The sequence below is a fragment of the Brienomyrus brachyistius genome, chromosome 19 (assembly GCF_023856365.1).
Source record: "Brienomyrus brachyistius isolate T26 chromosome 19, BBRACH_0.4, whole genome shotgun sequence".
In the NCBI taxonomy this organism is placed as follows: domain Eukaryota; kingdom Metazoa; phylum Chordata; class Actinopteri; order Osteoglossiformes; family Mormyridae; genus Brienomyrus; species Brienomyrus brachyistius.
The window spans coordinates 3,346,250-3,358,084 of record NC_064551.1 but is presented as its reverse complement, the minus strand read 5'-3'; the positions used below and the strand labels follow the sequence as shown (position 1 = coordinate 3,358,084).

General features: G+C 43.2%; 1 protein-coding gene across 1 annotated transcript; it reads right to left on the bottom strand.

The window, feature by feature from the left end:
• Window positions 1-295: 295 nt before the first annotated feature.
• frk (fyn-related Src family tyrosine kinase) lies at window positions 296-11,835 on the bottom strand. The gene is made up of 8 exons (XM_048986381.1): window positions 11,214-11,835; window positions 9,770-9,891; window positions 7,928-8,091; window positions 6,486-6,654; window positions 5,932-6,090; window positions 4,046-4,227; window positions 2,627-2,786; window positions 296-1,920 (listed from the first exon to the last, which is right to left on the bottom strand). Exons 1-8 carry the CDS (start codon window positions 11,561-11,563, stop codon window positions 1,727-1,729), a joined length of 1,500 nt encoding a protein of 499 aa, XP_048842338.1. The 5' UTR covers window positions 11,564-11,835; the 3' UTR covers window positions 296-1,726.

Below are 11,835 nucleotides of genomic sequence, written 5' to 3'. Positions count from 1 at the left end.
CCACTGGTGCCGCTCACGCACTAACAACATCCGTCTGATCTGGTTTAACTGGATCTACCCCTTTGGCACATGAACATCAGCACACAAACGTCCGCAGAACGTTCAGCTCCCTGCCGCTGTCGCTAAAATCTTCGGTAGAATATACCGCATATCTCATATACACATGCACCTCAAATTACCCTCCAGAAACTGCTACAGCCCCCTACCCCCCCCCCCCCCCCCCACCCAATAATCACGCCCCACAGCCTGTGCTTACATGCACACAAAACTCTATGTCAATATGCCAATGAACGTTTAATATGCCATTTCTGTCCATTTAATACATATTAAACAGATACAGGACATTAGCAAAATGACGCATTTAGATATTTTCCCTTTTGTCTTGATAAAGACTTATTACTTTGGACTTAATAATCATTAAGTTAACGGTATATATATGGATTCGCTCTTTCCTCCGCATTACTGGCCCAGAGTATGAGAGTCTCCAACGATGCTCAGGACAAGTGAGCATAGATGGATGGATGGAGAATCATATTCCTGTTGCTTTGTAACACAAAGTAAATAAAGCGTAATCCACTTGCCTAGGAGAGCAGATAGTGTAGTAGTCAGTTTTTATGATGCAGTGCATAAATGCCACGTAGGAAATACGCAATGGATATTATTTTGAAGCCGATATAAAAGCCAAGGGAATGTTGGGGATTTTCAGTAAGCCTTTGATTGGTAGAGTTCATTAAGCCAGACTGATATACAGCGCAGGCTGCGGCTCCAGGAATAAGCGGGACAAGCCCAGAGTTTAGCTGTTACACGGGAGATTTAGTAAGTGCCCTTGCTGGAATATTATGGAAAAGGAAAATTCCCTTCCTCTCCCATGTCTGTACAGCACAAAATGTAATACGTTATGTACGTCCCATGCCAATGAGTTTTAAAAATCCGCATGAAGAAAATAAATCTACTGCAAGTTTTACAACAGTTAAATTGGAGCTGTGTGCTTTCAATTAGCTGTATGTTGGCAGAAGCTGCAGCGGTGACAACATGCGTAAGAGCGCGTGTGAAACATGCGGAAGAGCGCGTGTGAAACATGCGGTCTCCGCTTCATGTTTTGTCAGCAGCCGGTTCTTCAGCCAATTGCCGTCAGGGAACGTGCTGTGGCTCCATCAGGTGGTTAATGCGGCAAACTGCATGCACTTTTTTTCAGCATTTTCTGAGCGCGAAGGCAATGCCTTTACAGGAATGTAGTACACAAACAAAAACACAACAAATTCTTAGTAGATATCGTAATTTTACATATTAAAAAAAGAAACCCGCAAGATTACAATTACAGGTATAAGCATTATAAAATTAATTTTAAAGAAAGTGAAAAAGAAACAAAAAATGAATTCACAGTACAATGTTAGTAACAAATCCACTATACATCATTCTACAATCAACATGCACCACTGTTCAAATGTTGTTAAATAAATGAGATTTTGAATATTTTCCTTTTAATAAACAGAACATTTGGAGGGAAAAAATATATATTCTTGAAAAAATAGGTTTACATAATAAATTCTCTGGGAAACAAATGCAGGGGAATAACCAGAATATTGCACTTCACATATTGTGATATTTCATCCTGTTAAAAATTTGAAATCTAAGGTCAACCTGTGTAATTATCGTTATTGGTTGAGACCCGTAGTAAAAATAAAGATGCATTCGTTTCCATTACCGACTTGCTTCTTCCACAGATTTAGGAATAAGATGTTGGGTCCATATCAAAAAAGCCCTCTAGCTCCCACAGCAGTGTCTCGAAGGTGGGCCTGTCGCACGCCTCGTCCTTCCAGCAGTCCCTCATGATATCATACAGGCCTTTCGGACACGAGGCCGGGCAGAACATTCTGTAACCTTTGGAGAGCTGCTGCACCACCTCCATGTTGCTCATTTCTGATTTGGGATCATAAGAGCATAACATTAGTTCCAAAGGTACTAACTAGAGATCTGCGACCTGTCCGAGCCCGACGGGCCCCGATAAAGTATCAGATTTCGGGCCGGGCACAAATCAGATTTTTATGTTCAATTTTGCACCCGGGTCGGATTTGGGTTATCTTTTCATGCGTGATTTTTGCGGTCGCTGGGTCCTTTACTGGTTTGCGCATCCCATATCCCCCCCACCCCCCCGGTCCCTCCCATCTACCAGCCGCCAAGTGAGCAATCGACTAGCAATGGAAGAAATACAGCAAAATCTCACAAATGTCTCCATATGCATGTGACTAATATTTCCACTATTTGGGGTTTGGCTCAGGTTTTGGGTTCAGTCTCGGCTTTAATTCAAGCCTGTATCGCACTCTGGTTCTAACATGTACAGCGGCAGCAAGTTGCATAAACTGTAACCTCTTTCCCTGCAATTTCCACTTTGAAAATGAGACTCATTGAACCTCTGATTATTATTCAAGCTCTAGCACTCGTGATTTCCGCAGTCATCCCTCCTCAGACTCGCATCAGTATGCTCATTCACCACCTGAGCTGCGAAGCACACAGCAGTCTCATGGCCGGCAGCCCATCTTGGGGAAATGTATCATTCGAATCTCTCAAAATAGCAATGATGTGGTCAGAATAAAGAATCGCGGGGCAATACTGCAAGTGCTCTTACCTGGATAGGGAATCTGCCCAAAGGTCATGATTTCATGCAGAAGGACTCCAAAGGACCATACATCAGATTTAATGCTGAACTTTTTGAAATGGATCGCTTCAGGCGCCGTCCATTTGACCGGGAACTTGCAATTCTCATTTGCTTCGTAATAATTCTCATCCTGCGCACCCAGAAAAACAGACACACATATTATTAAGCTGCTGCCTGAAGAGCTTTTAAAAAGCACCTCAATTAATTGCTACCGCTCACCCTGCAATCTTTGTAGCCCGTGCTTAGCGCAAGTCTAACGAGGGACATGCAATTTACAGAAAGATCCTGATTTTAATACCTCATAATCCTACATGACTCACTGTTCCTCTTACAGAAGACCCGCTAACTAAATCAGGCATTGAAACTAGTAGCTACATTGCTAATGAATGGATTCTTGCCACTAAGACAAGGTAATAACTGAACCCTGGTACTGAACAGAGACATAGACTGGACAACAAAAAGCAGCAGTGTGACTTTGACCACCATTACTGAGCTATGGGGTTCAAATTAAGGCTATTTGGCACTGGAAAAAAGAACTGCAATGTGACTTTTTTTCCAATAATTACTGCAATATTTATAAAGCAGAAAAGCAGTTAAAAATTTACCCAAACTAAACTATAGCCAACAGAATCCGTCAAATAAGGTGGTAGAGTCGCCAAAAATTGGCTGACAAATCACTTGTTTTCGCTCAATATCATCTCTATAGAATCTAAAATATTTCCATACAGAATATTTCCAGCAGAAGCTGAATGGTTTTGGAGTCAAACACTCCTTATTTGCATTTCTCCTCCCACTGAGTGATTTAAACAGTGCTCACGCAAAAGCAGCAGTGATAAACTTTACTTTTTTACATATACTAGATAATCTTGAAAAGGAACAATCACAAAAATTGCGAAGCTTGTTAAGTTTTGTTTCCTATGACGGAATAAAAATGTTTTAGTGAAATTTAACCAGACAGTATGAAGGTATGAAAAAACCCCAATCTCAAGCCAGCGGACTATCACAGTCCTCGCCATGTGAGGATTACACGTGCACGACATACAATGTTGATATTAATATCACACATTGCTTAGCCCTAATGCAGAGCCTGCATGTCACTCACTAATAACAAACCCCATGTACCCAAAAAACCTTAAAACTGAGTAAATTACACCAGACTTCTCCTGTAGATTAGTCATTGAAAATTTTTGCATTGAGCAGCAAAAAAGTTATAGCATGGCATGTTTGATTTCATGTTTGACATCGAACCTCCTACAATGTGATTATTGTGCATGCCCACGGCGAGATGACGATGCTGAAATCATATATTGTGCAGCCCCTGTTCAAATGTCTATGTAGGAACTTGTTTAGAATTTGCAAGTTAGCTATCAAAATCATTGCAAAACTCACCAGGAAGACTCTAGTCAGGCCGAAGTCAGCCACCTTGCAGATGTTATTCTCTCCCACCAGTACATTCCTGGCTGCCAAATCTCTATGAATGTAGTTCTGTTGCTCGAGATAGGCCATCCCAGAAGCGACCTGGGCAGCCATTTCAATCTGCTCTGAAAGGGTAATTTTATCCCTTTCGTCATCTACAGAAGCAAAATAAAAATACACATATTACACCAAAACTACACAAATCAGCTCAAGACAGACTCATGAAACGACTGACATTTTATATAATAAATGGGTTATTATAGTACATCAGTGTGAAATTGTCCTGTTTCCTGTCCTACTTTTCTCATTAAATGATGATCGAATGGCACTTTTTTTTTTAAGTTCTGAAGGTTTTATGGTCTCCTATTATGCACAACATTTCAAAGAAAGGCTTTCTGATTTGTTGTAAATTACAATAAGTTATCACTTCACATTTGAGGCATCATAATTTCATATCTGAAGTCATGTTTCATGATTAATGTCTCCATTGTGATATCCAGTTCCGTTTTCAATTCTGTGCCACCATGACAGTTGTAAGCGCAGAACAGTAAAATCTGACCCACATGTTTATACGAAATTATTATTCTAATGCACTAGTCTTTCTTCCATAACCTGAATCATTCAGAGAGACCGTTCTAGAGAGTACACATCAGAACAGAAAGTCATAACAGATGTTAAACAGAGGTGGAAAGTTTCAGAAAGTAGAAATACAAAAAAATCCAAGATTTTGTTTCAACCAACCAGATAAGTACTCTGTAAGTGTGGCTCTGTACTCAACTGACCGGTCTTGGTCTGCGTTCGTGCTTTCTGAACCTGAGTGTTCCACATCTGATGTTCCGCGTCATAAAAGGAGCCTACGTTCAAAAACCGTGGGAGGCTGAGATATTTGCCTTATACAAAACAAAAGACTTGCCGGAAATCCCGGCTAATAGCATGTGGAATGACAAATTAAGATGGAGAGAGTTAAGGGATCATACTATGACTGCTTAATAAATATGTTTGCTTTAGCCGCAATGCTAATGTCCTGCCCGCTTAGCCCCAGCCCACATAAACATGTAGGAAAGCGTGACTCAGCTTCTCCAGTACAGCCTTCCAGTATGACAGGAATGGCAGGAATGCCAACCTGTCTTTCTCACACTGGAACATCAGCTTTCAGACCTGGACCCTCGACACAAGCTGGACCGGTCTGTTTCTCTGACGTACGAATCTACCCAATAGACTAAAAAAAAAAATCACATTTATGCCATCAGGAATTTAAGAATAAAACTGAAAAAAACTGGAGCCACGTCATCTCGTCTCTCTATGTACCTGTACAGTATATAGCAGAGATGACAATAAAGTTTACTTTGACTTTGGATAATAAAACAATTTTAAAAAGGTATGTAGGTGAGGGTGGCTCTGTGGGTGAGGGGTATGGGTAACTAGGTCAGAACTGGATGTAGTTATCAGCAGGGGCACCATGGGGGGGGGGGGGGCAGTTAAGACGAGGGCCCTAAAAAATTTAGAATACAATTAGATTGGTCAGGGTTGATACACGATGCACTTTCAAAGGGTCCCATCTCTGACACCCTGGTTACCAAGCTTATGTGCTTAACTTACAGATCCACCTGTGCACTGAATTCTCACGTCATCCCTGTTTGCACATGGCTTTGTTGCATGCTCCTCCCACAATGAAAAGAAAACTGCCTGCACTGTGTAGTCCGGGGTTTTGCAATACACTGACATTCCATTCCGGGTGCCTCCCATCTCACAACCAGACATATTGCTTATACAGTCAAGAGGAAATGACGACAATTCAAAAGAGGGTGTGGGGAGCTGCTGTGGCTTGGCGCCGCGCTGGGGGCTCAGTGGCCTCTTACCCCGTAAATATTCCAGCAGGCTCCCGTTCTTCATCAGCTCAGTGATGATGTAAATGGGCTCCTCCAGCGTGCAGACGGCATAGAGCTGGATCAGTTTGGGATGTCGCAGCTTCTTCATTATGGCGGCCTCTTGGAGGAAGTCCTTGGGGTCCATGGTACCTACATCAACGGCAGGAATGGCTGCTCAATGCACCCACCCATGTCTAACACAAACGTGTAACGGCCTTATGAAGATACCTCTTCACACTTCAAAAAAAATGGTACCATCCTGGTACAGTTTTGTACCCCAAGGTACCAACAGCAATAATGTACCTGAGACCATTTCTGTACCTTTAAAAGGTACATTTACTGACAGCTAGGGTACAATTGGTTGACCCTCGAGGGTGCAGCCCCAGCGACAAGTAATTATTCGCTTAAAGGTACAAATTGGTACTTTTTTTTTCCTGACACTGTGAGGCACCATATCACTTTATATTTCTAGCATTGGAGTTAAATCAAAGGCAGTCAATAAACCAAACTGGTACAGAGCCACAGATTTCCAGTATGACATTTACCTGGTTTGGGAGTTTTGACTGCCACTGGGGTGGTGTTGTTCCAAAGACCTTCGTGGACCTCACCATACTGACCATTCCCCAGCTTCCTTATGAGCTTGATCAATTTGCGGTCGATCTCCCACTTATCCACTGTGTTGTAGGAGAGCCCGTGGGTCTGCGGGGCTTGCAGCTGCAAGGACACACACGTAGCATCTCACATAACAAGCAGATGCTCTGGGGGCGGGACCAGGCTCAGAGTGGCCAATGGGGAGACTCAGGAGAATTCCCGTGGGCTGTGTAGCTATAGTGCTGGTCAACAAAATAATTTGACAAGTTTAAAACTGAGGCAGTCAGAAACAAAGCAGTTTTACAAGTTTGAAATTTTTTGAAGTTTTCTCTCTCTCTCTCTCTCTCTCTCTCTCTCTCTCTCTCCACACACACACACACACACACAAACACAACACATGTTGGTTTACCAATCTAAATGGGGGACTGTCCATTCATTTCTATGGGAAAATCCCTAATCCCAATCATGACACCCTTAACCTCTACCCAGCCATAACCTTAACGATAAGTAACCAGCCCAAATACGAGACTTTCGGCATTTTTACTTTTTTGTTTGCAGATTTTTTATTTATTAATTTTTTTTATAAAACTGGGGTTATCCAAACGGGGACCTCAAAAGATGTCCCCAAAAGTAGGGGAATTCCAGGTTTTACTGCACTTTGGGGACAGTTTGGTCCTCAAATGTGATCTATGCAAATCCACACACACACACAACAGACCATGATTGCTCTCCACAGAGAAACACACAAATACGCAGCACATGTCTCAGTGTGACTGCATGCCATTTAGAGCTGGGTGAGAGCAGTACGTGGCTGTGGAGGAGCCAGAGTTAATCGCCGGCTATTGACAGCAACTGGAAGTTCTTTAAACAATGGATGTTAGAAAGAGACCAGGCCAGACTTAAAACGTCAGACAAAATGGGCTGGTCTTGACCCTAAAAATCCCAGCCTGAAAAATCAGTCCCACTCTGTGCCTGACTGTCACATGCATCTGGCGTGATGCTTTCAGACTCTCACGCTCTTATGGAAAATCTATATTATTTCATTATAAACATAAAATTAGCGACATCAAAAGTGTTGAGGTAGTTTGCAAACCCCTCGGACTATTTACAAGGTAATAAAACTCTTACATACATGTAAATGCGTGTGCAGACTCGTCTCGCATTGAAAATCTCATGCCAAACAGCTGCCCGAAGTTGGAAACCCTGCACTGTTATCATTCACAGTTTCCTGTCACCCCACTAAAAGGACTCCCATTTACTGCCCTGGAACCACATGATGACATGTATATTTGGCAGACAAGAGAACAATCAGAATCATTCAGGGAAAATCACAAGACTAATTTCTCATGCCCTCATGGCCTGGGGCCGAGAAAGCTAGCAGCAGCTGCCTCCATACCTTCTTGCATGGCACGGTGAGACGCACGCAAAGGCCGCCAGCATCTATGGAGTAGTGCCTCACGAGATCCTTAAGAGTCCTAAATGTGTGGCTCTTCGATATGTAGTATTCTCCGTCGGTGCTTCTTAGCACTTTGTAGTGTTTCACCTTCCCATCGTCCAGCACTGCAACAGAAAAAAAATAAGCACTGGCTTCTATTCAGCTCTGCCTTTTGCTTGCTGCCGATGAGGTGATGCCCACAGAGTTAACGGGGCGTAAAACATACAGAAAAAGAAAGCGTACGGAGAGGAATAACAGTGGCTCAGTCAGTAGCACCGTCGCTGTAGGGGATTCTCTCCTAAGGTGCACAAAGGATATTCTGCTTGTGTGTCTCCTGTGTGGTGTTTCCCTGCCCTGTGCTTCCTGGAACAGGCCAATGAAACCTTGTACTAGACAAGAGGATACTGAAGATGGATAAAGAGGTATAGGGTGAGCAATCCAGACATTTCGACTGCAGCTGAAATTACAACATGCATCTCTTCTCTCTCCCACGTTCTCCTCAGCAGAAAAAGGGAAAACCCATTATGTTCTGACCCAGATACTATCAACAGAGGAGTTTTTGGCTGAGAGGAGGAAGTTCAGGAAGCCACATGCAACAAGCCCCGAGCTGTTCTTTATAAAGACAAGGGTCAGTTTCACCCGCTGGGCTTTTATGACTTCTGAGTCTATGGCTGTTTAAAAAAATATTGTGACTCATAAATCCATTCTCACTGTCTGTGTCGGGCCCCATCCACCTCAGCCACACGCAGACATTCACTGACGCCACAAAGGGCTATTTACTCACTGTCCTCAATGGCTTATCTTAAGATTGGGTCATCTTAAGATTGAGATATCCTAAGATTGGGTTATCCTAAGAATGAGAAACCCTAATGGACAGAGCTCCAGGTGCCTGCGAACAGGGGCTATGATTGGGTTTTCCATTTATATGGAAATGAAAATGAACATAACAAATGTGACAATAACAATATTAAATTAACAATGTTTTAGTGGTATGTAGAGCAATCAGATGAGTGCAGTATTAACATCCATCCATCTTCTGTGTTGGCTTGTTCAATGCAGGATCTCAGGACTCTGAAGTCTATCCTGGAAGCTATGGGCTCAAGGCAGGGAATAACCTAGGATGGGGCTCCAAGCCATCACAAAGCACACACCTACGGAAAACCATCCATTTTCCAAACCGCTTATCCTACTGGGTCGCGGGGGGTCCGGAGCCTATCCCGGAAGCAATGGGCACGAGACAGGGAACAACCCAGGATGGGGGGCCAGCCCATCACAGGGCACATTCACACACCATTCACTCACACATGCACACCTACGGGCAATTTAGCAAGTCCAATTAGCCTCAACTGTGGGGGGAAACCGGAGTACCCGGAGGAAACCCCACGATGACATGGGGAGAACATGCAAACTCCACACACATGTGACCTAGGCGGAGACTCGAACCCGGGTCCCAGAGGTGTGAGGCAACAGTGCTAAACACTGCACCACCATGCCGCCCCTGCGGAAAACCAAACAACTGCATTTCACCTTAGAGTGGTTTTGGACTGTGGCAGTGGGAGATCCAAAGAACTTGGAGGAAACCCCACAACGACACGGGGAGAGCCTGTAAACGCCACACGCGGAGCCTGGGCGGAGACTCGAACCCTGGTCCTTGAGGTGTGCGACAAGAGTGCTAGTCATCAGGCCACTGGTGCAGTGGCCTGGAGGCTAAGGACAGATTAATGACTAATGATGTAAGTGCTGTGTTGGAGTGGGTTAGCCACAGCCCTTCCTCACTCCCCTACCCCGCTCCCTCCCACTTACCTGACAGTGACAGCTCTCCTCTCTGACTTTCACGTTCTCTGATAAGGAAGGCGCCATGAACATTTCTGTCACACAATAGCAACTTCTCTGCATCTGCCCTCTTGGTATCCGGAAAATACCACCTAGAATCAGAGGCAGGTTTAGCATGAGCTGTGCTGGGCATGACAAGGCAATCCTGCTCAGGATTCAGGGCATTCTTGTTTTACTTTGGCATTGTCCTGCAATAGACCAAATAACTGAAGTTATTCTGATGGGTAAAACGGTTTCTAAAATGGCTTGTAACAGAAATTGGAGTTTTTAAAAAAATCTCCTAAAAAGTGTTGAATATTTATGCTGAAAGACTTGGGGTGTTCGACTGATGACATAGCACAAAAGCTTAATGACAACATTTAAAATGTTACATTTTACTGTATACTTTATGCGTTTACATTGAATGTACCATTCGCATCACAGAACCACAAAACAGCCAATTTGACAAGCTCCCTGCTAAATGTATACGGCTGTATTCCTTTTTACAGTGGTGTACTTTGCTTGTATTTTTGATCGTGATCATTTAAATACTCTCAAATGTCAGTGGAACGCGAGGCTTTGCTTTGATTTTACCTCTAACCACTGACTGCACCCATCGTAAAGCAATTTCCTTCAGAAACGACCTTCAAACCAAAGCAAAGCGATTGCCTAAAACTGATAACCAATAACCAGATCTGAGCCAAAAAACACTCAGAATATGATTGTAATTATGTGTTAGTGCTCTTTATATGTGTATCAATAATAAACACCTCAGACAGAGCATTTCAAGGTACAGTGTGCACTTTAGCAGAAAGATTTAGAAACACTTTTACGGACATCACAGATACTACAGTACGTGCCAGTTTATCTTTATAAAAAAAATCCCAATTACTGTTCTATAGTGCTTGTGGTTACACCAGTTTAGCTGGAGTCAATGTTACAACTGTGTGCAACTGCATTCACTAAATGGAGGTAAACAGGCCGTTTTCTGCTACAAGAGAGATTATATTTCATTTTAAAATTTTAGTACGGTATGTTAATTATAGAATAAGTCTTCGATAAAAGATGTACAGCAGTTGCATGTTTCTAGCGACGTTTATAATGTTTTACCTAATAATTAGTTTCCCACTGTTATATACTTCATACTACAAAATATACTATAAAATGTTCGTACATGTCCCATATGCCAGTGTTTTGCTAAATGTATTACACGTATTAACTGCATATGAAACTAAAAGACCAAATGGTTTTCCCACACTCACAGAAATTAATAAATATAATTATATTTCATATATGCGTATAAATAAAGGATCGTATGTGATTTAAACGTCGTTGCATTACATGTAATTGCGTTGCACATAGCATTCCTGGATTTATCAGTAAAAGATAAATAGGTGGATAACAGGTATGAAAGATGGGACAGCGCTGCACTTACGGCTCCGCATATACACTTTCCTGGGCCGCCAAGTAATTTGACGGCACGTATCCCTCCTTACTGGCCGATATGCCGGTCAGCGCCCTGACGATCCACCACTCCTCCGTGTGTTTATGCAGCACTTCCAGGTTGTCGCCGGCCCTGACGCTCAGGTCGTCGTCCGTGCGGGCTGTATAGTCGTACAGGGCGACATAGAAGCGGTGTTCCTCCGGCAAGGGGGGCAGCGGCCGGGTGAAGTTCGGCGCAGACGGCTCGATCTTCTGCGCAGGAGGTTCTGCGTCCGCCGAAGGTTTGATCAGACACGGGCAGAGTCTGCGGATGCAGATCAAGCAGTATTGAGGGATATCCATCACTAACTAATAAAGCTGGAATTTCTCATCTGAACACGTTAATTCGGGTCACATAATGTGACCCCGAAGGTGCGCGCCGACTGCCCTAAATCTCACTAAAGCTTCAGTTTTCATCCATTCTCTACCAGCTGTAGTGAATATGTGATACTAGTCTTTCGAAAGAAACTTAGCACCTTAACCCTGCCCTGAGCTCAGTGAGCTGATTGCCCGTATATATGCCTAGCATTTAACTTTGACTGTTTCCTGGTTTTCCTGAATTCATTCACCTGTAG

Excerpts from the sequence above, each read along its gene's own strand:
- frk (XM_048986381.1), bottom strand. The coding sequence starts at position 11,563 with ATGGATATCCCTCAATACTGCTTGATCTGCATCCGCAGACTCTGCCCG. Across the intron at positions 9,892-11,213 it reads GAAAGTGTATATGCGGAGCC|GTGGTATTTTCCGGATACCA; the intron begins GTAAGTGCAGCG and ends CTCTGATTCTAG. Across the intron at positions 8,092-9,769 it reads AGGAGAGCTGTCACTGTCAG|TGCTGGACGATGGGAAGGTG; the intron begins GTAAGTGGGAGG and ends TTTCTGTTGCAG.